We start from the raw sequence: 25,733 nt of genomic DNA on the forward strand, positions 1-25,733 counted from the left end.
TGGGCTCGCAACACACAGGACTTCCTAGGTGTTTTGCTGCATTTCTGTGTTGCTGAGGATCTCTACAGCTAATATATGTATATGATAGAAACATCAAATAATGGAAAATTCTGGCACATCTCCTTGCCAAGTCCATGCTCAGGAATATCACATTGGTAGCTTGAACTACAGTCCACCAGGATGGAAACTGGCAATCTCTAAAATTAGCAATTTTCTTCAAAGCAATGAAAAAAATTTACCACCTCATTATCAGTTCAACTAATACATGTGTACATCTATGGGGTGTACATTACTGCAGCATACTGTTTGCAGTGGGACTAGGAATTTGCATATAATTTATCGATAGAAGGCACAGATCTGTAAAACTGACTAGAAAAGTCCTAAAGTCCCAAGGAAAACAGTTGGCAGCTACTCTGCATGGCAGCTAAACGGATGCAAGCTGTGATCTGGATTTAATGAATTCCCCTAAAGGTAAGGTGACATGCTGAAGATTCTAGGAAACTAAAGACTGACTTGTGGTATACTCCTGTCACTGTGCGCCTTATACCATATACTCTATATTGACTATGAGACATTTGGATTATTTAAAAGTTTGTACATTTAGCTTAAAATTGGCATTTATGCTGTGGATTTCAGACTATTAATAGTATACCTTTGAGGTGGCACCTGTGTGGAGCATCTGTGAATCTCTCTGCTCTCCCCTTGGTGGGTGCCAGGCCCCCTGTTCCCCTCTCCCCATCCTGCATGTACCTTCACTTTTCTGTGTGTCATGAGGTTCACTGCAACGTGAGGCTGGCCCTGGGTCATGTGTATGAGTTGCTTTACCATTGACAGAAGCACCCTCCAATCTGCACCTGTGGCAACAGCCAAAGGCTTAAAACAAGCCCCTTCCCTCTCCCAGATAAACACCTCTACCCTCTTCTCTGCTCATTCCTGCCTTTCCTTTACATCTATTTAATAATCTGATCCTTAGGGTGTTTTTCAGTACTGCCAAATCTCCCCCATCTTGTAAAATCATTTCATTTGTATATGAAACCTCTTTATTCCTAGCTGAAATAAAACATTTTTCCAGCAATTGAATCAAAATGGACTTTCTTTACAACATTACTAAATTCAAGGGTCCCCATGAACTCTCTCTTTGGCACATGAGTGATTACATTAACACTCATTAAAAGAAATATTTTCTTTTTAGGTGTCCAAATATTGACATTCTGCCGCTTAATTGTTTTAAAATACTATTGGAATTCTTTCAATCTTCAATGTTTGATTCTTTAAGCCCCTGAAGTGGGAAAACAGTTTGAATGTAAAACCTAAGTGCATGTAAATTAAATAAAACGTGGCCCTAAAGACCTCATTTCTAAATATAGAGAAACTGCTTTTTAAAAAAAAAAAAAAAAAAAAAAGATTTATTTATTTATTTATACAAGCACTGGGTATAGTCAGAAGCAGGGGAGGGTGAGAGATTCACCAGAGCCAGAGTGGGGAACAGAACAGGCAGACTGACGAAATACACTGCTGAGGGGAGCAGCGGGCACAGCAGGAGAGGTCTGCGCACCATGTGGGACCCTCGCCAGCGGCCAGGGATCAAACCGGCACTGCAGAGGCTGCGGGCAGCTTCTCAGCCCAGCACTCAACTGCTGCGCCACCAGGGGAGGCCCAGAAACTGCTTTTTTACATATGTTTTCTTTCATATGGTAAAGCTGGATTGTACAGAAGGTCCATTTATCTCCTAATCCTGTTGTGAAGAACAAGGGTAGTTTGAAATACTTTGGATGTTGATTCTTAAATACATCTGTCTGCCACACCAAAATACATCAAAGAAAGGTCACGATGTTATATAAGGTTTGGAACCGGATCCCCATCAGATTTGCTACAAGAGCAAAAACAGGGTCAGACTTTTATCATCAAGTATCCATACTCTAATCCAAATGGTAAATCTTAGGATGTTTCCAAAGTGCTGAATTGTGTGGCAGTAAAGCAATTGGTCGTGCTGACGAGAAAGAGACACAGACATGTGTAGGCAGAGCGTACACAGATGTGCTGCAGCTTTGGAAATGAGCTGCACAGATTTCTTTCACGACATTCACAGAAATAAATACAACACTTGCTATGGGTAGACCCTGTGGTGTCCTCTCTCTCAAGAGGTTGTGACCTCCATCATGCACTTGTAAAGCCACCCTCCAATTCCTATTCACCCTCATACTCCCCCATATACATGTGGACTAGTAGTAGCAGGTCAAAAAGGCAAAATGAAAAGATAACTATCTGAGCTCAAGGAAGAGCCTCGCTGCTAACAGTCCAGGTGAACTCACCCAGTATGTGATGATAAGTGAGTTTTGATCTGGATTTAATGAATCTAGGCAGCAAGTCAAAGGTCAGTACGTCTCCAAGTGGCCAGAACGTGGAGACTCAAGGAATGTGAGTTTTAGTCCAACTCTGCCATCTGCCAGTTACCTGGCTCTGAATAAGTCATTTAACTCTTCTGCATTTTGAGGTCCTCCCTTATTAAGATAGAGACAACAGTATATCCTGAAGGGCGCTATTTGAACTCCTAAATTAAAATGCTAGTAAGAGTTAAATATTTACAGATTCCTCGCTGAATATTTTATATGAATTATTTAATCTTCACAATAAATCCCATAAGGTAGATAAAGTTATGACTTCCAAGATGATAAGTGGCAAAGGAAATGTAATGCAGCTCAAGTCTCCTCCTAAACATGAAATCATACTACAGAGCAACTCTTAAATAGTATGTTCAAATATATATATATGGCTGCAATAACAGACCATTATTAAGTACTTACTAACACAGTGTGTTGCCAAGTGGCCAGAACGTGGAGACACGAAGACACTAAGGATCAGGGACACTACTCAAGTGTTTAATTGAATCACAGCACTGTGATGTAGGTTCTGTATTGTCTTCACTTACAAACAGGAAAGCTAAGCTCAGAGTGGTAAAGTAACTTACCAAAAATCACCCCAACATTATGCTGTGGAATTAGAATGTGAACCCAGATTTTCTTTTAATTCCAAAGAATGTCTAGCCTCCTATGTACTCTACCTACAACAGCTTCTTTCAAAGCCTTTGTCCTCCTACCCACAGATGTCCATGTATTGACACCTAGTCTTACCTCCTGATGGCTCAGAGGATGACCCATCTCTTCTCTTTAAGGCCAATATGGCTTCCTTTCTCTGATCTTAAGTTAATCACTCTCCCTCTGTGTCTTCAATCCCTTCCTCTCTACTGACATCATCCTTTGAGTGTATACAGCCTTCACTCCACAATCCCCTCCAGCTATAAGACAAGCCCCCTTTTCTGCTCCTTCTCACCCACATTTGCCTGCAGGGTAGCCTCCATTTTCTGTCAACCACCTCATGTCCAATTCACTCCCTGGTCACTACATCTGGTTGTGCCCACCCTGCTTTACCCCAACTGCTCTTTCTCAGCTCACACTAGCTTCCTACCTGCCAAAATTCGCAGGCACATTTCACTCCTCACCCGACTGGCCCTTTCCACTATGATCCCTTCTGGCTGAACAGTGACTTGTACTTACTCCCTCCAGCCTCCACCCTGCACCCCTTTCTCCTCAATCCCACAGTTCTTATTACATACACACACACACACACACACACACACACACACAGCTCCTCACCTGCTGGCCTCTCCTGCTACTATTTTCCTTCCCAGAATGCCCTTCCAACCATGGCCCCTTTCCATCCACCACAATCTTGTATTTTAGCTGAAAGAAATTTTTATTCCTGGAAACCTTCCCAGAATCAGTCCATCCTAAAATTAGGTGCACCTTCTCAGGGTGCCCCGATCAGTGACTTTCTACATTTTCTTAAAATTACCTGTTCCTACACTAGACAACTCACAGACTGTAAGCTCCCTGAAGGCAGGTACTGTCCTATTCATCTTGGACACATGCCATTCTCTTACCTACTCATTGGGATAAGATGATGTGATGGGGCCAAAATTCACTTTTGGAAGTTGTCGTCATTCATCTTAGTAATGAGACTATTTCTCTAATATATTTCAAGATGTGAGCACAGTATCTTTATCTTCAGTTCATTTTTACAAGTTCACATTCAATTCTGCCACTATTGTGATACTGATTTCTCTTATTAAGTGCTAGTTTTTCCTTGTTCATCTTCTTATTGTAAAGGTGCCAGGGACACCTGTATGACAGGAGGCCGCCTGATATATTATAGGGAAGAGTGGCTAGTCATTGTTTTGGCTTCACTTTTACCCTCTTCTCTCTTCTGGTAATAGCATCTTGAAAGTATCCCCCTTGGGGAGGTACCACAATTTACATCTCACCTACTAGATCCTGCAGAGACAAAATTTCCCTGGGACCCCTGCTACAATAATAGACTTCACTGGTTAAGGTCTCTGGTCACAAAACAGTGGAAAGAGGGCCTCCCTTGTGGCTCAAGGGGTTAAGCACCACACTGAAGCAATCCACCGCCTCTGCAGGATGATTTTGATCCCCAGCCAGCCAGGGAGCAACACACATGGCACAGCAGACCTCTCCTGTTTCACCCGCTGCTCCCCACAGTAGTGTGTTTCAGTCAGTCTGCCTGTTCTGTTCTCCACTCTGTCTCTGGTGAATCCTCTCATCCCCCCACACCTTTGGTCTGTACCCCAGTTCCTATATGCATAAACAAATAAATCTTAAAAAAAAGAATTTCTCCTAGCATAAGTCTGCATATATAGTATATTATCACTGTGCACGTTATTACAGTCACATATTCAAATCTACTGCCTTTATCTTTTTTTTTTTTCTTTTTGGCACTATGCAGTCAATGTTGTTTTTCTTTCATTATTCATCATACATAATAAAGATGCTATGCAGGGAACAAAAAAGAGGAAGAATGTTTTCCCCATACAGAGGGCTTTTTAGATGTGCTCTGTAATTTGTCATCCAGAGGAAAGAGTGTATCATCACTGCTTTAAAAAAAAAATAAATGAATTACATCGACTTGATGCACAGCAGGCCGGCAGATTTCACGGGGTCTTTGTAAGGAACATATGCTTGTTCTCTGTTGTCTTCTCTCAGATTATTCTAGGCATCCAGGAGATAAAACAGACAGGAAGGCAGCAGACATTACAGCAAATAGCTTGATAGGTCACCTCACTTGTAAGACAAAAAGCCAGAAATCTACCACCCAGACAGGAAATTAAATACTTATAAAGAACCCACCAAACTATTCCACAATCTGACTCTAAGACTTTCCCCTCATTACCACTTCCTTTACTAAAATATTTACCTTCCCCCGGATGATTTTATATCAGATTATTATAAGAAAAAAAGATAGAGCTGAACACCCCCTGAGCTTACTGAGATCCTCACAAACAACAGCAGACTCTTCTTTGTTTCAAGACCTCTTGACTAGTATAGCTTTATTTTTTTTATTTTTTTAAAGATTTATTTATACATATAAGAACTGGGGTATAGGCCAGGGTTGAATGGGGTGAGAGGATTCATCAGAGACAGAGCAGGGAACACAACTGGCAGACTAACTGAAACACATTGCTGAGGGGCGCAGCAGGCGAGGCAGGAGAGGTCTGCTGCACCATGTGGGTAGCTCCCTGGCTGGCCGGGGATCAAACTCATGCTGCAGAGGCTGTGGATAGCTCCATAGTGCTGTGTTCAACCCCTTGAGCCACTATGGAGTCCCTAGTATAGCTTTAACTGTGAGTTTATTTCTATTCTACACTGTTCTTGGTATCCTCGGAACAGGAGCCTGGGGTTAGTTTGCTGGCAAGCCACACAGATTTCTTTAGCCTTTCCTGTGAATACCTAACTCTCTCTGCACTTATCCCTCAGGGTTAAAGTGGCTTTTTATTTTTTGGCTTGTGAAGAATGGGAAGGCTAGGATTCTGTGAGAGACCTAATTGCTCCAATTTTCATTAATGGAGGATATAATTTTCATTTTTACTAAAGGAGAATACAGTGATCTTAGTCATTCCAGAAACAGGCACAATGGGGGTCATAGCATTTTCAGTGGGGGACAGTGCTTGGGGGCAGCAGCTAATTTGGAACATCAAGAGCTTGTAGACAAGAGATGCAATATGAATGATGTGACTTTTCCATGGATCTTGGTCTATATGGAAAATGTTTTCTTAAAATAATACTAACATCCATTTATGAAATGCTAGCATTTACCATGTATGAGTGCCAAAAGAACTCTTCAAGTGGGTATCAGTATTTTTTTTCCATGCAGAACAGTCCTAATTTAAGAGCCAACAATTGTTTATAAAGTTCAGTGAACAGCCATCACTGGTTTGAGGCCCTCTTGAAAAATGTTTGTATTTTCAAATAGATACTTGTCTTTCGTAAAAGTACAGCCATTTACATAGAATTAACAAGTAACAAATATTACCAACATATGTGTGAATAACATTTCCAATGAATTAATTCCCTGGCTAGAATATTTAGGAGGGACAAATGTTCTCATTTATAATATGATACATGTGTATTCCCTCACCCATCTATATGACACAATTCTTCATCACGTCCAATGTTGGTCCATTTTTTTAATCAACAAGATAATTGGCTCTATAAAATTATAACCAACACCCTAGTTTGTTAAAGTTAATATCAAAATGCAAGACTGGTCCTCAACCATAAACTTCAAAATCAAATGGAGGAGTGACTTAATTTTTTTTTTCTTTTATACTCAGTGCAAGTTTCAGCTAGACTCTCAACTTGTTGGGATAAATCCAACTCTGGATGCTACCCTTTGCCATGCACACTAAAGGCCAATGGCACCAGTGGAATGCAGAACTGCCCTGAAATACTCACTATCAAATGAAAACTTGTGTAGGTCCTTTTTCTGAAATAGCAAGGTTAAACCAGCCTAAACTGGTATCTCCAGTTAAGTGGAATTATGTGCATGTCATTTGTAAATAAGAGACTATTCACCATCCTTCCCTGGCACGTTATCCAAAAATATCCAAAAACAAATGCTATGTGGCCCCAGTGGGCTTGCACTACACAATTATTTTATTTACCATTAAAAAAATGCATCAGGGGGGTGGTGGCAAGAAGGGTGAAGGGGGATTGAGATGTGGGACTCAAAGATCTAGAAGGATAAAGCAGAGAAGATGAGGAGGGAGGGTGTAGAAAGGCAGAGAAAGGAATAGAAAATGCTGGGTGAAAGGGGTTGGCAGCTACAAGCAGCTGAAAGCACTTCAATATGGAAAACACCCAGTACATTTAGAATATTAAGTAGCACTGTGATGACCTTTCAAAACTATGGTGCAGTGTGTTGTAAAGTTCTCCAAGAATTAATTCCACTTTGCCCAGTGATCCCTGTGTTTAATCTTCACCTCCCTTCTCTTCTGAACAAGGAATAAGAGAGGCAGCTAACATGACTGGAAATAACATTGTCATCTTCGCCTTCTGCTGTAGGGGCCTTTGATATCCTCAAGCCCATCTTGTCTAACATCTCGGGCCAGAGAAACAAAAACCATCAAGTGAAAAACAAGTCAAGGACTGTATTTGTCATAATTAATACTGTTCCCTTAATGGAGGTTGGGGGCTGTGGTGGGTGGGGGACAGGAGAGGGACTCAACACAATGGGAAGCTTGCAAAGATTTCGTTGAAAACACAAACCAACCACATATTCTTTGGACACTGATCATTTAATACAAATGAGACTGCTGCTCACCCACGAAGAAGGGAGTGATAAAAAATATCAGTATAGGGCTTCCCTGGTGGTGCAGGCGGTTGAGCGCCGCACTGTGAAGCTGTCCGCAGCCTCTGCAGCAGGGGTTCGATCCCGGCCAGCCGTGATATTCCCTCATGGTGCAGCAGACCTCTCCTGTCTTGTCCGCTGCTCCCCTCAGCAGTGTATTTCATCAGTCTGCCTGTTCTGTTCCCCACTCTGACTCTGGTGAATCCTCTCACCCTCCCATGCATCTGGTCTGTACACCGGTTCTTGTATTAAAAAACAAATCTTTAAAAAGAAAATCAGTATAATAAGACTGATGTTTACTCAGTAATAACACCTCCCACTTATGGAGCTCTGGCCTTGGGGAGATACTATTCTAAGGCATTTCCATTACTTTAGTCCTCAACCCATCTGTGATTGAGCTACTCATGCTATTTTAGAGATGAGGTAACTGAGGCAGAGATAGGTTAAGTCAATGTCCAAAGTCCAGATGATTCAAGTTTAAACCAAGATTTAAACTTGGATCAGCTATGATCCACCACACCACCCACAACATAATATGTATACATTTTAGCACTCTAACTCCTATTACATATAATAAACACTACTAATTATAAATGGATCTCTTCTAAGCAATTTTGTCCAGTCATTTCTTGAATGCCTTCTGTGAAGAAACAATTTGACAAGAAATTACCTCGATCATTAGAATTAAAACAAATTACCATAATTTTCCAGCAATAAAGCTGAAATTACTTACAACTTTATATTCAGTCTTTATATTCCTGCTGACCAAACTACTTCAAATTACTCAAAAAACAAAAGAACTTTGTAACATTAATATTCAATCACTTCACTAACTTTTGTCCAAAAATGCAAGTTCCTCCTCACTGTGTCTTTTGGTTCATTATAACCACTCACATCCAGTGTGCTGCTGTGCATTCACTAGCTGCCCTTCTTTTGCCAGCAGGAATAATACAGCATTTTTCTTAGCAGCATCTATCTGGTCAGGACAGACATTCAAATGTACTCAAAGAATATCTTCTATTTTGTATCAGAAATATGATTGCCTGAACCTTGACCAGACCTAGCAGAAAATGATATACTCGGGGTTTTTCTCATCTTCTATTTCCATGGCCTTCAGAAGGGTGGCGGAAAGAAACTCGGTCCTAAACCTTTCCTAAGAAATTGGAGATGCAAGGACTATTGCAAAGTTTAGCTGAGAGAAACAATATTGCTGGCCCTTAACTTCCACCTCCCTTTCTCTGTTAGATAAGAAAAATGGAGGAAGAAAAGCTGACAATTAACTGACTGTATATGAGAACCTCTGGTATAAAAAAACAAACATCAACATATTACATTGCTGTTTAAAAATGGTTAATCTCTTTTTCCAGGGTGCTTTCAGCTAAAGAGAATTTTAGTCCTATAAAGGGCGAGGTCTCATCTATTTCCTTTTTAATTGTGTAATCTCTCAAGGATTTCACATGCATGCAGAAAATACTGATGCATCCACTTTAATAAATCACTGTAAAATGTTTCAATAAACATTCCTGCCTACCTAGAAGAGCCCATGCCTGGACTTCAGAAGAACGTGAAAAATCAGGATTGTAAATGAACTGTGTCATTTAAACCTTGACCCTGAAATTAACACTGGCTGGACAAATTTAGATTTAATCTCTCTGATTTGTTAACTTTATCTTCAATGTGGGTGTACTTAACTCTCATACCAAGTGCTGGGCATTAATACATGTGAAGTATGTTGCATTCACTGAAAAAAGAAGAAAAAAGTGGAACCGAATAAACCAAAAATATAATAAATGCATTTTGGAAGTGCATTGAACCATTTAATTATTAAAGGTCAACATGAACATAATGTAGAAGCAATTTTCTAATTGCTCTTTCATCAGTCACTTTAATTTACTCTTGCACTGGTTTCTCTGTCAACATTTTCTATGATCTATGATACCGATTGTGTAGCAAAAAAGGAAAAAGCAGACAAGTTATTTGAGACAGATGCTTCACAAATATCTCCAAGCAGCAACCACTCAACCCTTGTGCATGGACACATTCAGATCCCAGCTGCTTATAGTCAGTGCCCCTTGGTAGCCGGGTTCAGACTGGTCCGTGCCTTTGATGAATCAATCAGTGCAGGGATAGTGTGAGAGCAACTCTGTCAACAATGTAGAATAACAAGAAATAAAAAGAAAATTTAAAGTCTAGTTCTACCAAGGTAAAAAAAAATCTGTAGCAAAGGGAAGCATAGCAATTTATCACTGTAGTTCTGAAAACAAAAACTTAAAAAAAAAAACATGAATTAAAGTATTCATTCAAATGTAAGTTGGTTTCTGAAGACCTGTCTGCTCTCTCAAAAACAAACAAAGGTAAATAAGAAGGCAGGAAGTATGATTCCTAATAATATGGAGATCCAGATTTTAAAGAAGATTTTGAACTGGACCATTCTTCAACAAATGTATATCTAAATACCACAAGATGAGCCTGTACATGTTAGTCTTGAAGTTTTGGAAAACAAATATTTGAAAGTGCTAAAGAAAAATAATTTTGCATAATGAAATATTAAATTCATTAATAAAATTTGTTAATTAAATTAATGAATTCATTCATAAATTCATCCATAAAATATTGAATTCATTAATAAAATTAATGAGCTAAACAACACCGCTATTTAGAAAAACTTCAGGGATCACCCCCACCAAAATGATCACCATTTATTAGCATAACTAATTCCTGCAAGAAACATAAGAGAAAAGCTAATGGTAACCAAGTTGAGAATGCTGACAATGACAGAATCCTGTCATTTTTCACTAGATTGGAACTGGTTGCCCAAGATGGAAAAGTACAATCCACAGACAAGACTGTAAGCACATTTCCAAGAGCCAAAGAATTTCTACTTGAGTAAAACTGTGTCATCTGTGAAAGGCTATTATATTATTTATAGAGAATCTGAAAAGCATGAATTTCAGTCATTACTTCCACCAGTGTATTAGGGTCCCCATTTATTCTTAGAAAACACATGTGGTGAGAAATCATTTAAATGAAAGAGAAAAATTCATGACCAAATATGTGACTTAACATGTTGAATAGGAATGAATATCATACTTTCCCTGGACTTTATAAAAGGCCAGATGTGTGCTACACCCTTCTGCATGATTTCATAATTCTTACAACTCCACCCGACGAGATAACCTACCAACATTTTTATGATCTTTCTTCCTTTCCATGGGGACTGTTATGTAAATCTTTAGAGATATAAATCCCCACGGTGGTAAGAAAGTATCACTTACCTCTATCATCCTCTGAATAAAGCTTTGGGATCTACTATATTATTTAGATCCCATAAATTGGCAATTCACATTAGAAAACTTAGTATCATAGGGGCCTCCCCTGGTGGCGCAAAGGTTAAGACACAACCTATGAAGCTATCCACAGCCACTGCAGCACAAGTTCAATTCCAGGCCAGCCAGGGAGCAACTCACATGGCGCAGCAGACCTCTCCTGACTCACCTGCTGCTCCCCTCAGCAGTTTACTTTGGTCAATCTGCCTGTTCTGCTCCCCACTCTGTCTCTGGTGAATCCTCTCACCCCCCTACCCCCCATGCCTCTGGCCTGTACCCCAGCCCTTTAAATAAATAAATGAATGAATAAATAAATCTTTTTTAAAAAAAGAAAACTTGGGGCCTCCCCTGGTGGCATAGCAGTTGAGCGCTGGGCTATGAGGCTACCTGCAGCTTCTGCAGCGCCGGTTCGTTCCCTGGCCGCCGGTGAGGGTCCCACCAAAAAAAAGAAAAAAAGAAAACCTAGTATCATATGTAAATTCAAAAAGATGAATACTCCTCTTGTCACACTTGCAATTTTCCATTCAGTTTGATTTTTAAATCAATAATGGGCCATGTAGGATGGAGAAAGGCAGCATGGCCAATGTAAGGAGAATGACTTTTGGAATCAAACAAATCTGGGTTTTAATCTTGCCTTTACAACTTATTTACTAATTTTATAAACTCTCAGCCTTCTTATCATAAGAGCTGGACTTCCTACAGGTTAAAGAGGGCAAGTATTATCCTGAAAAGAAACAAAGTTAATAAAAACTCGTAAAATTTTCAAATCTTATTTAAAAGAGCTGAAAATCAACATGAATAGCATTAAATATATTTTATAGGCAACAAAACACTAGAAGGCACCTACTTGCAAAACAAATGAGAATTGAAGACAACACAATAGGGTAAGGAGAAATTTTATGGGATTCAGAAAGGAAACTACCACTGTGTTCTCCTAGACCTCTTTACAGGGGCCATGGCAATAGCTGGGAACAGGGGTCTGGAAAAGGGGCCTTTCTTACTGCTTTCTACAACTGCTGTGTATGTCCTGTAAGCAAGCAGGACCTCATGTCATCAAAGGGACAAGATCAAACATCAATTAGGTGAGATGGAAGCTGGGCAGGAAAAGACAACATGAACCCTGGTCCTAGACCTCTTCTTAGGGTAAGAGATCAAGTACAGAGCCCATGATGGTTGGGAGTCTCCATTCCAAAGGGGAGAAATGGCAGGGTACAGGGGAGCAATGAACTAATGCAGGGCTTGGGGAATGTAGAGATCTGGCCATGCTCCCGGGGAAGCACCTCCCAGAGAAAGCAAGAAGTATTCATGAGTTGTCTGAATCATTCATTAGAAGATATTTCACTTGGCAAAGCAAGTCGTTGTCCTAGTACACATGAATGTGACACAGCCTAACTATGAGATACAAGAACTACCTGAACATGAAAGCACCTGGCAGAGGAAAAGCACTTAAGGAGTGTCAAGTGTTCTTCCCTTCCAATACACCCAGGAACAGCGTTAGATGGTATAAAGCTAAGTAGCAGAAGTCACAGAAATAGCTACATGCATGGAGGGGAAAAAGACAACTGCAAAACTCAGGTGGGGCTAGTGAATGTTTGCAGCTTTCACATAGAGTGAAACTGTACTAGTACAGTCAAAGATTTATAGATTGTCCTTATATTCTCCGTTAAGGGTCTCAGGCAATACAGTAGGAAATTGGAGTCATTCAAACAGGGTTCATGTAAGGGGGAATCTGAGAGTTAAGAACTATCCCACAACCATCTGACCCTTAGAAGATACACTTTTTTTTCAATGTGTGAAAGATGAAGGTATTTGGTGTCTCAATAGTTTATCTGTTTTCTGAGATGGTCACTTCATTGTGCCTGAATTAGCCAGTGTAGAATCTATCAGGCACTTACGAGACCCCTACATGCATGTACATAAAGACACAAACATACATGTAGCATATATATCACATATATTAATGTACACATATAAACTATGTGTATTATATGTGTATGTGTATGTATGATGTTAGGCAATATGTATATATATACATACACACAACCATATAGCATTTATCATTGCCTTTATAAAATAATATATGTTTGTATGTTCAATAGATGGTCATGGAAGGGCAAAGTTTTGCAATAACCCTGACTTGGCTTCCAGATAAGTCACAAAGAATATAGCTAGAGCTAGAAAGGTACTAAACTTAACTCTCTATTCAGGTCCCCCTATATTTTAAATAGGGGTCATAACACCATTTAAATGTTCTCAACTAACTCCTAGCACAGTGTCTAGGATAACAGACATTCACATGATAACAGAATATACCCTTTGCCTATATCCTTTATTGTATTCCAAAATCAAGTCTTGGCAAAATGTTTATTAATAAGCTAAGTATTTGGGATTTTTCTGTCAAACATCATTTTCTTTCATGTTAATATATTATCTAAATTGCTACTGAGATTTTATTAACAGGATTTTAACCACAGATAAAAAGGACTCATATTTCTATCTACAGCCTTCCTAGCAGTTAAAATTGGTGTAGCAGCTAATATCTCATATGCCAAAGAGCAGAGAACTGATGTCATAGTTTCAAACAGAAATAGTACAATAATTTGTGCCTTGATAGATAACATGCCATTTAGCTGTCTAGAGACATAGCTCAGCTTAGAAATAATCAATGGCTATGACCATGTCTCAATATCTCATTTAAAAAATCATCTGTCATCCTAAATTATTTTTGTTGTTGAAAACAAGGCTCAATAATTACATGCTTTCAACCAGAAAGTTAAGTATAATGAGTTCAGTTCAAGGTGAAGACAATAAAATGTGCAATGAAAAATTTTGATATACAAGCTACTACAAAAATTTTGAAAATCATAGATCGTGAAGCTCATCTTGTAAAGTAATAGATTCAGCCAATGAGAATCTTAGCATAAATCAGTTATTATTTTTGTGACAATAAATGGACTAATTCGTTGAGTCAATAAATTAAGCAAAGAATGTAATGATAAAGAATGTAAACTTTTTTTTAATAATTTTATTTTTATATTCCCCATACAATTGCAACCCCCCATTCTGACCCCAATCCCTCCCCTCCCGCCCCCCACCCCCCAAAAAGTGTCTCTGGTTCATAGTTTTTTGTTGATTTTGATTTTCACTTTCTTATAGTTATTCATTTTCCTGGTCCCTTATTTAAGTTTTCTAGATTCCTGCTATGAGTGAGACCATCCGGTATTTTTCTTTTTCTTTTTGGCTTATTTCGCTGAGCATGATCCCTTCCAGCGCCATCCATGTTGCTGCAAATTGCATGTGTTTATCTTTTTTGAATGCTGAGTAATATTCCATGGTGTATATGTACATCTTGATCCAGTCATCTATTTTTGGGCATTTGGGTTGTTTCCAAAGCTTAGCTATTGTAAACAGTGCTGCTATAAACATAGGGGTGCAGGTGCTCTTTGGAATTGATGTTTCTGTGTCCTTTGGGTAAATACCCAGGAGTGGAATTGCTGGATCATATGGAAGCTCAACAACAACAAAGAAAATAACCCAGTCAAAAAATGGGCAGAAGAGCTAAAAAGAAACTTCTCTGAAGAAGAAATGCAAATGGCCAACAGGCATATGAAAAAATGTTCAACATCACTTGTAATCAGGGAAATGCAAATCAAAACTACCATGAGATACCATCTTACACCAGTGAGAATGGCACATATTAAAAAAACTAGCAACAACAAATGTTGGCGAGGTTGTGGAGAAAAAGGAACTCTTCTGCACTGTTGGTGGGAGTACAAACTGGTCCAACCACTATGGAGAGCTGTGTGGAGATTTCTTGACCTACTAAACAAAGAATGTAAACTTTTGAGGATCAGTGAGGTAGATTAAATAATATAATTGGTCATCTACAAAAAAAATCCCAAACAGAAAAATTATTGGCTTACTTATCAAAGCGTCAAGCTTGTCACATAAAAAGTAAGCTTACTTACTTTTAAGTAAGTAGGCATTTAATAGAAGAGAATTCCTCTGTGCCATGTGAACACAGATGCCAGGTTAACATCTTCCTCCTTTGAGAAAGAGCACTCATTTAATACACCCTAAGTGTAAAGATCATTTTTTTGTTTATATTTTTTGAATTAAACAATGCATTATAACATTATATAAGTTTCAGGTGTTTGTTGTTGAGAATCAACATGTGCATGCACTATACGAAGTTCACCACTAAAAGCCAAAAGCTATCATTCAGCATTGCATCGTCACCCCCACAATTTACCCCAATCCTCTCCTATCACAAAGAAGGTTGTGTTTAATAATCCTCTTTCTCATTCTATATCTTAAATACAAGTATCTGTTTTGCACAGATGTGAAAATGTATTCAAGAACCACTTATTCTCCCATCATCTTTTTGCATTAACCTTACACACTTGCATGCTAACGAAAGGAATCAGACTCATCTTTTAAGTGAGAAATGGACTAAACAAAATATAAATTGCAAAGAAACTTAAAAAATTAACAGTCTTTCTAGAAATAAAAGAATACCTGTTAAGATGAGTTTTTTTGGCCTATCAAAATGGCAAATATCTGAAACAGTGATAAATAATACACTTTGTGCTGGAAAAGCTGCAGGAGAATGGGTGCTCTCAATTAGTGCCAGTACACACTGGTGTGAGAGTCTTGCAAAAAGACTTTAAAGCGGGATCGCTTTTAATTATGCTTCTGAAAATTGTTATTTTAAGGAACTGATGCAAAGAGTTTTAGCCACAAGAAAAGGGTAGTGACTTTTTAAGTAAATTATAATCAATGTGATGCTTCTTTAAAAAACCTGAAAGTCAAATAGTAGGATATTGTATAAACAAATTATGATAAAGTGATGAAAGATTCAGTCAATAAAATTATATTGTACTGTCTAATTTTTGGACTGAGATGTTCACAGAATATTAAATTAATAAAATAAAGTATAAAACATTAGATATGGTAAAATCTATTTTTCTTTTAGTCTGAAATTCCAAAAACACAGCAGACTAAGGTGAGGATTTGGAGGTATGCAAATTAAGAGGTTATCAGTAACTTCGGGTGAGATGACTTAGGAGTGGTTTTGTGCTCTCCTTGTTTTATATTCTGATTTTGCAATGAACATAATTTATAATAACAAAAAACCATAAATTGGTGTATTACACATAAAGTCATTTCAAATAAACCATGCATTTTTTAATAAAGATATTATTCTTAAGATGGTGAAAATTAGATCTTTTAATAATAACCATGTTATTAATACTTCCATTTCAAGCAGAGGGCAAAGAACAATTAGGGAAAAAATATCTACAAATCAGCCTCTTGGAGGGCAATAATGATAAAAGCTTGAGAAACCTTCAAGTAAACCAAGAGAAATCCTATTACTGTTCTTCACAGTAAGTATAAAAATCATAATTTATAATAAAAACTAAAGTCAATTATTCTAACATTTTTATGTACATTCTCTTCCTCGGAAAAAAGACCTCACTGATAAGTGAAGCAGTAATACACTCATGCTGACCTCAGCAAAAGAAGTTAAATCATTAACAGACATTAATAACATAATGGCTACTCTTGACAAGTGGAGTCAGATATTTTACTTGAAAATGATGGTACTCTTGATCATCTCCTCCAATAAATTGATTTTTAGAAAATACTGACAAGGGATCTTATATAAAAGTCTTATGTAACTAATAACCTATGTAACAATCTTTGCACTCTTAGGATTTTTCACATCAGTGTAATAATCCTGAGGGCAACAGGTAACCACATTCTCACTCAGGGACCATTTGGTGTTTTGGTTTTTGTTGTTTTTTTTTTTTTTAAAGATTTATTTATTTATTTATTTATTTATTTATTTATTTATTTATTTATTTATTTATTTATTTATACAGGCAGCACTGGGTACAGTCAGAAGCACAGGAGGGTGAGAGAATTCACCAGAGCCAGAGCGGGGAACAGAACAGGCAGACCGATGAAATACACTGCTGAGCCGAGCAGCGGGCAGCAGGAGAGGTCTGCGCGCCATGTGGGACCCTCGCAGGCGGCCAGTGATAGAATCGGCGCTGCAGAGGCTGCGGGCAGCTTTGCAGCCCAGCGCTCAACAGCTGTGCCACCAGGGGAGGCCCCACCATTTGGTGTTTAATTCTGTATTAACTGGTTACTGTTTGGTACGGGAAAAAAATTATACTTGACACCCAATGTTAAATGTGATGGCAACAATGTCAATAAAGGGTAGCACATGAATACTGAATCAGATCACACCTTTAACAGGTTTGCACATACTAGTACTCCCAACTTAATCAGTATTTCTTATTTCACCTTCTGGGAAAGGAATATTGATAAACCAAACAATGCCAATGAAACTTCACTTACTCTCTTCTTGCATCTGTCAATGCCCCATTACAATAGTATGTGGTTTCCAAGAGGAAAAACAGCCACCCTTATCAGAAGAGTGGAAATGGGTTATCAGCCGCAGGAAGCAGAAATCCAAAACTCACAGAACTGAATTAAGAGTGTACTTTTGTAATTACTATTTTAGTGCACCAAAACATATTTGTCTCTCCCCATGTAACTGAAAGAAATACACAAAAATAAGCTTAGGATGCTGGGATGGAACCTCAGTGAAGACATAGATGTATATCCTCAGTTATGCATACCCTGAGTGCTTAACAAGAATACAGCAGATCTTTCAAAAGCCACTTGTCTCAACTTCGGAAAACTTGGCTCCAACAGTCAACACATTTAGGGAACTTAGTTCTACGGCCCTTTGGAAGAAAGATAGGAAAAGGTTTCAGTGGCTGCAAAGCACAAACAGGGCATTTGGGACCATCGTAAGCAGGCTGCTGACTGACTTTTACAAGGATTTGATGGTTAATCAATTTCATTACCAGATGCTTCCAGACACATTTCAGGTGGTCTCCTTGGCTCAGCCTGCCCCACCCTTTCAAAAGACTGCTTAGTAACCTATTATAAACATGCTAGGTCTACATGTCCGAAATGACCCAAATATTCCAAGCACCTCCCTCATCCATAAATACTTCTTGTAAATCTTTTTTGCTTTAGTCATACAGATCAGAATTGCATGTTATTTCCAACCTATGTCCTGTGACAATGAGGTCAGAATGATGTAGCATTTAGCTCCCTTCAGTCACTTTTTGTTGATGATCAACAAAAATAATATCAGTAATTCTCCTGTGCTTTGCCTCCTTGACCCCACCAAACTAACAGCAATATGGCGCTTACCATCAGAGGACCTACCACCAGGACGAGGAAAGACAATATGAACCCAATGATGGAAACACCAGCCGGTGTTAATGCCCCAGTGCGGCCTCTACTGCCACTGCTTTAGATCTCTCAATGTAAGATAGTCCATCTTTTGTCTGTCACCAAAATTTATAGGGTCTGAAAACTCTAAAGGAGACATGACATAAAAGAAGTTATTCTCACCAAGTCTAAGAAAGAGACCGTATAGAATATTCAAGGGATTAGTGGGAAATATTTCCCTAACAAGCTGTAAATCTGTACCTAATTTCGGGATTTCTATTATCTAACTCATAAAACACTGAAATGGCTATAACAAGAAAACTCAATTTGCTGAAGAAATAGCACACGTTTACATTTTAGCACATTTTTATTTACCTTTATAATCTCCCCCCAGCCGTGCCAGTGTCAAATAGAGTATGAGGTAATGTTTGCACCTAGTCAACAGTCTTCAATTCCAGACATCTGTAATAAAAAATTTTAAGGCCAAATACTGGTACTGCATACACACCTGGAGATTGAAGTAAGTTACTGTGCCGTGGTAATACACACTCTCGGGTAGGGTTTGGAGCTTGGGCAAAGGGTGAGAGCAGACCTGAAAACACAAAGCTCCAAGGGCAGAAGGAGCAGGATTTCAAACGGCTCTCTTCAGCTAACCTCTTTAAAACCAACAAGGTCTTGACTTGGGCATACATCATTGTTTTGACAAAAGGAATAATGGAAAAGCTTAAGAAACATATTTGTACAATGATAATGAATGCAAGATCACATTGCTTTTCTTAAAAATTAAGATACTTGGGCCTCCCCAGTGGCGCAGTGGTTGAGCGCTGGGCTGCGAAGCTGTCCGCAGCCTCTGCAGTGCCGGTTCGATCCCCGGCCACCGGGCGAGGATCCCACATGGCGCGCAGACCTCTCCTGCCGCACCCGCTGCTCCCCTCAGCAGTGTACTTTGGTCCTTCTGCTTGCTCTGCTCCCCGCTCTGGTTCTGGTGAATTCTCTCACCATCCTGTGCTTCTGACTGTACCCACTGCTTGTATAAATAAAAAAATAAATCTTTAAAAAAAATTTAAAAAAAAATTGAGATATTTAAAAAATGGAGATACTCTTGGTTCACAACACTATAAATGTATATACCACACTGAACCCACCATCAAAGTTCTAGTAGCATTCACCACAATCAAATTGAGCCCCTCCATCCATCCTTCCTACCCCTCCATCCTCTTCCCCTCTAGTAACCATCATTTTGTTGTTAGAGTCTAAGCATTTTTCTTGTCAAGTTCTATTTTCATGTTTCTGAAGAATATGAAAACATTAATTTGAAAAGATATATGCACCTCTACCATCATTGTAGCACTGTTCACAATAGCCAAGACATGAAAACAACCTAAATGCCACTGGCAAATACCTGGGTGAAGATAATATGATATATAAACTCAATGGAATACTATTCAGCTATAAAAATAAAGAAGAAATGGTCCCATTTGTGCAACATGGATGGAAATTAAGGAGATTATGCTAAGTGAAATAATCATATAGAGAAAAATAAATACGAGATGATTTCGCTCATGTGGAATATAAAAAAGGCAATTGAGTAAACAAAACAACAAAAAAACCCTCAGTCATTCTTGGGTTTTGTGTTTATTCACATTGAGTTTCCCACTTCTACCTTTTTTATCAGGGTACCTAATCAGAACTCTCTCTTTAGGGTATCTCCCCCAAAATGCCTGGACTTCATCACAGGGACAACTGGACAGCATGGATGGGTTAGCCTTTCCATGGACAATGAAATGAGCAGGATGCAGTCCCTATAGTCTAGAGTCACTGCAGTTTGACAGTTACAGAAATGCAGGCCCTCTAACAACCAATTTACTTCAGTTAGGAGTCATAAGAGAATATGGGACTAGCATTTTAATATTACTTAAACTATGGCACTGAAATCTTTTCACTCCTGAACTCAAAGCCTTCTCGAAACACCCAAAGATCAAATAAAAGTACGTGAAAATAACTTTTTTGCTGACTCAGTGCTTTCCTATACACTTTGAATATTCCCTCATCTGTAGAAGAATATCAGGCTGATGAGTAAAAACATGTATTATCTTGCCCATTCACTGTTATGTAGACCAGTGTCAGAGGACTATTAGAACAAGAGTCCTATGACTGGAGTCAGGTATATCACTACCAAAGCACTTCAGACTCTCAGGTATGCTTCTTCTTGCATAAAATGAAGAGGTTCTTTGCACTTTATTCTAACAAAAACTCCAGGAGCTTCTTATTAAAGAAATCATCAGACATATCTCAGAATCTCCCTAAGACTCATTTTGCTCACTTATAAAATGAAAACACTGAATTATATGATCTCTATCCTGCTATTTAGGGATTGTAGGATTCTGTGTACAAGTAAGCAAATTATGCAAAGCTACTCACTCAGAGGAAAAATTGTATCCACTAAATTACATCCACTCAAATTCAATAAGGTAAAATGTTTCTGCATTCAATCAATCCATTTCCTCCTTATATACTTCAAACTAATTCTTTCTTTATATCTTAGCCCAAATACCCCAATACTCACAACTATAAAGTGTTTTCCAAGATTTTATTTTCCCTGTGATTAAATCCTCCCACTTAAACTTTATAATATATGCTGGAAGAGAAACTGTTGAAACTATTTTAAATGTTCTTGCTGGTTATCTTTTCAAAGGAAGTTTTAATGTTAGGAAAATATATCACAGTCATTAAAAACATGCAAGAAGTTTTTGTAGTAAACAGTGTTATTACTTCATTTAGCCAACGTATATTAAATATCAGCTACTCAGAAAAAAAAAAAAAAGACGTCAGAGTTAAGTCTCAATCAAGAACTGGAAAATTAAGTTAAATTAAAAGGCTTACACAACTAAAAGAGTATAAAGGAAACAGGAAGACCTAAATTCCACTATCTCAAGTAGGGGAAAAAAAATTACATATATATATATATATATATAATCTCCCCACTGAACTTTTCCTGTGAGTTTGTTTCCATTCTAGCTACTTTTACAAAATTATCCTCTTACAAAAAATGGTTTATGTTAAGTATCATTACCTATTATCTATACTTTATAAAAATGAGAAAATTGAGAACATAAGTGACAAAGGTAGATGGGGTAGAGCTAAAATTTGAATCCAGACCTCCAAACTCTTGCCACTAAGCATAGCCAATATCAGAACTAGAGTACAATCACCTCTCATTTCCAAAGGAGGTAAAGGTTTAAATTACCTGAAAATGTCTAACTGCCATCAAAAGAAAAGTATTTCTCTGAATCTCTCAGCCTAGGGATCATCAGGAGTAAAATTTGATAAAAGGTCCCCAAATTCAGAACTCATAGAGCAGCTCCCACCTCTAGAAATGAATCCTCTGGCATAAGTACCAAAATGTCAGGAAAAAAATCAAGTATGTTCCACATATTTATGTTCATAATAGAAAGTCTGAAAATAGCTTATAAGCTGGTATGCTGCACAAATAAATTACAAGACCCTGTAATGTAATCCAATGCAACACTTGTAGTTAAAATTTGTAAGAACAATTGTCCAATAGAGACTATCAAAGGAATAGATTATAAAATGGCAAATGTAATGTCATCCCATTAGTTAATCAAATATTATGTTAACAGAGAGATAAAGATACATACATAGAACATTTAAATCCATTAGCCAGCCATCCAATCATTCTAGAGATATATAAAATTGCTGACAACTGCAATAAGCATACTATGATTATGGGTTTCTTTTCATTCCTTATATCTTTGTGGACTCTGAGTTATGTGTTATATCTACAAACTGAAAGGAAAATATCACATAAAAGAATATTTGTGTTCATAAACACAAATCCTAGAGAATGGTTCATAAACACAAAAGACCACATAGGACCACTTTGAAAATAATACTCAATTAAATAAAATTAAAAATAAAAAATTTTGGTATTCCTTGAGCCCTTAAACTTTTAAATCTTATTATATAATTATAAACAGAGTAATACAATTTTTAAATAATCTTCAAGGGAGAATTTGATTAACTTTGGATCTCAGCTTCACTGTTAGACAATAAACCCCCTAAATATTTCAAATAGTATTTTAAATTTTAATATGTGGGATTTTCTTTCTAAAAACTTCAAATGTCTAACAAAAAAAATTCCTTGATTATTATTCCTAATAAACCTAATCAATTAGATGTAAATACACTCTCTCAAGTTCTGTTAACAGTACAATTCTGTGTATAAATTTAGCAAAATTACCTTATTACATTTCAATTAAAAAAATACCAATTTCTAAAACTCATTACACAATTTAAATTGGAATCACAAGGCTAGTCAACTGAATTAACAAAATCAAATCTCTCCAACATTAACAGAAACTTTACATACTAACCTAATACTAGAGACTATTCTCAAATGCAATGTAAATTTTGATACAACATATATTTATACTAACACTAAACTGTTAAGGGTTAAGAGACACACTTACCCAATAAGAAGAGGTTTCCAGTCCTGCCTGCATATTAAAATCACCAAGGATTCTTTAAAGAAAAGGGGAAATAAAAGAAAGAAAAAGGCTTAACCCCGATTCAACCCAGAACTCAGAATCTCTGAAGATGATTTTTTTCCCCAAAGCTATGCAAATAATGGTAATTCACAGCCAGGACTGAGAATCTCTGCCTTAAAGAAATAATTCTACCATCATAACCATCTCAGTGAAAGTGGTAATAACCTGACAATCTTAATTTTGATGGTGTTTTGGGGCTGACCATGAATTTGAATGTCCTTCATGAAACATGCAAAAGGTGAGCGAGTCCCTTTAAATATTTTATTCTCTACAATGGAGTGGTCATGTAGGGGGGTTACATGTTAACCGAGTCTGCCATTAAGAGCGAGTCTCAACCCCTTTCGCCACCAGGGAGGCCCCTCACATAAGTAAATTTTATAAAATAAAATGGAATGAAAGTCCCATTTCATTGAATTTGTAGAGCCCACTAAATTTGGCCACACTTTTTTAAAAACAGCTGTTGACATGGAAAAAAGTTACTTTAATAAAGTCATATAAATGTTTCTTTCCAGTAACAGCACAAATGTACCTAGTGGATTATTATGTATGCTATAGATTAAGGATTTTTCTTTTTTTAATTTCACAGTTTAATTATGGACCAATTCTAAGATGCCTAAGACTTCACATTAGTTGTGACTGTGTGGACGTTATATTTAAAAACCCTTTAAAATCAGAGTTAAACAAGCACTGACAGTTATCAGGCATTTGGAGGTTAAAAAGCCAAAACAGATTGAAGTCACAATACTATTCACTACTTTGGAGATCCTACGATGAGAACTATTATTCAAAGTCAATAGCTGACTCCAGAAGATTGTGTTAATATTCAAACAATACTTGGCAGTTTATTTGACTACATTTTTTTATACTTTCACCCCATTCTTCAAAAAATCAACTGAAGAAAATAGTGTTTTGGGCCTCCCCGGTGGCGCAGCGGTTGAGTGCTGGGTTGCGAAGCAGCCTGCGGCCTCAGCGGCGCCGGTTCGATCCCCGGCTGCTCCCCGGCCACCAGAGGAGGGTCCCACATGGCGCGCAGACCTCTCCTGCCGCCCGCTGCTCCCCTCAGCAGTGTACTTCGGTCCTTCTGCCTGCTCTGCTCCCCGCTCTGGCTCTGGTGAATTCTCTCACCCTCCCGCGCTTCTGACTGTACCCAGTGCATGTATGAACAAAAAAACAAACAAACAAATAAATAAATAAAACATGCCTCTATAAAAAATTAAAAAAAAAATTAATTTATTAAAAAAAAAAAAAAAAAAGAAAATAGTGTTTTGATGGTACACTTCATTTTCGCACACCTCACTGCCCTTCACAAAACAAACAATGGTAAGGTCATATTTCAAAATCAAAGCCCTTACACATGAACAAATTATTTATGTATATATGTGTGCAAACAAATATGCACATGCCAATAACCAAATTTATTAAACAGCAAATATATATGAAAATATTTAGGGAAGTATTTACTAATTAAAGCTGCATTTTATAATTTTTACATATAATTCAATCAGCTAATAATTTTCTATGCCCCAGGAACTATAATAAACACAGTGGACTTGATTTCAATCCCTTAAAAAATGGAGATTCATGGGGGAGACACATAAGGAGATAATTTTAGGTATTGCAATATGATTACACAGCTACACCTAGAAAATTGCAAAGACAGGAGGAGTAAGCATCCGAAGGATGTCAGTGCAGCACATAAGCATCTACTCCAATATAAGGGGCATAGGGGAATAGAAATGGGAAAAATATTCTGGAGAATGGAGAGAAGGGTAAGTTAGGTAAAGAACAGGGAGTCATCCTGTACATAGGAAACAGAACAGAACAGCCCAAAGAGAGGTCAGCAAGCAAACCCGAACTTTTACAGGGCTCCAAATCACTGAAGTGTAAATGTGATAATGGAAAGGTAACGGGCTGTCCAGAAGGCTCAGGTCACCATGAGGTTTATATTTCATATCCAAGTACTTTCATTTCACCCTGAAGGTGGCAGTGAGTCATTGAAGGGTTTTAAAGAGGAAAATGGCATGGGTGAATAATTTGTCCAAGGAGACACTGTCATGTGATCAATAGCTAAAAGGCAGTCAGGGTACAGTGGAGGGAAAGGCTTGGAGGACTTTTCGACAAGATATAATGTGTCCATATAGGAAGGGATTAAGATGATTTTCATGATATTTGTTAAAGTAATTGGACACATGGTAGACTATGAACTGAGGTAACATCCACAGATGGTCTAAAGTGGGAGCTTGGGAAAGATAATGAGGTCACATCAAGTAAGAAAAAACAACCTTAAAACCCAAGTGGAAATGTAGTACAGGCATCTAAAAATATCACTCGAAGAGTTAAAGACTGATGAAAGATTTCAGTCCAAACGTATTTGGTAAGGTCACTACAGGGATCTGATTGTCCCATTTTTTTTTTTTAAATCTAGGCAGGTACATAGGTAAAAGTAAGCAAGGACTTAAACTTTTAAAGAAAGGAGTACTAACAGCAGATGCATGGACATTTAACAACAAAATCAAGTTAAATTCCAATGGGCCTTAAAACCTAATGACATCAGTCAGTAACTAAAAACACATCCTGGTTGGATTACTTGAGAAACATTTTGCCATGGCCCTGACACTGCATGTAAATGATTTCTAGAACATACGGGTGAAGTCTGATAAAAAAAAAAAAAAGTCTTTCTTTAACACATCCCTCCTTTTGTCCAAGAAAACAAAGGATCTAACATTTATTGTATTTGTACAGTATCATATATACAGGACAACCCCAAATTACTCAGTTGTCATTTATGTATAGACACACATTCTTAGACACACACTGCCCACATGAAATCCAAGTTATATGTTTTTTGCTTTCACATGTTCCCCTGAACCTCTATTTA

General features: G+C 37.8%; 1 protein-coding gene across 3 annotated transcripts in view; it reads right to left on the reverse strand.

Moving 5' to 3' along the window:
- ADAMTSL1 (ADAMTS like 1) overlaps positions 1 to 25,733 on the reverse strand; it is an 861,052-nt gene that overhangs the window by 778,468 nt on the left and 56,851 nt on the right. The window contains exon 2 of one of the 3 annotated variants that reach the window (XM_054689147.1): positions 22,778 to 22,829. The exons of the other annotated variants lie outside the window; for them this stretch is intronic. Within the exon in view, the coding sequence (XP_054545122.1) occupies positions 22,778 to 22,810 (33 nt within the window). The 5' untranslated portion in view covers positions 22,811 to 22,829. The remainder of the gene's footprint in view (positions 1 to 22,777; positions 22,830 to 25,733) is intronic. 3 annotated transcript variants of the gene reach the window in all.

The sequence above is a fragment of the Talpa occidentalis genome, unplaced genomic scaffold, assembly GCF_014898055.3.
Source record: "Talpa occidentalis isolate TD23 unplaced genomic scaffold, MPIMG_talOcc4v2.1 talOcc4.7, whole genome shotgun sequence".
NCBI lineage: Eukaryota > Metazoa > Chordata > Mammalia > Eulipotyphla > Talpidae > Talpa > Talpa occidentalis.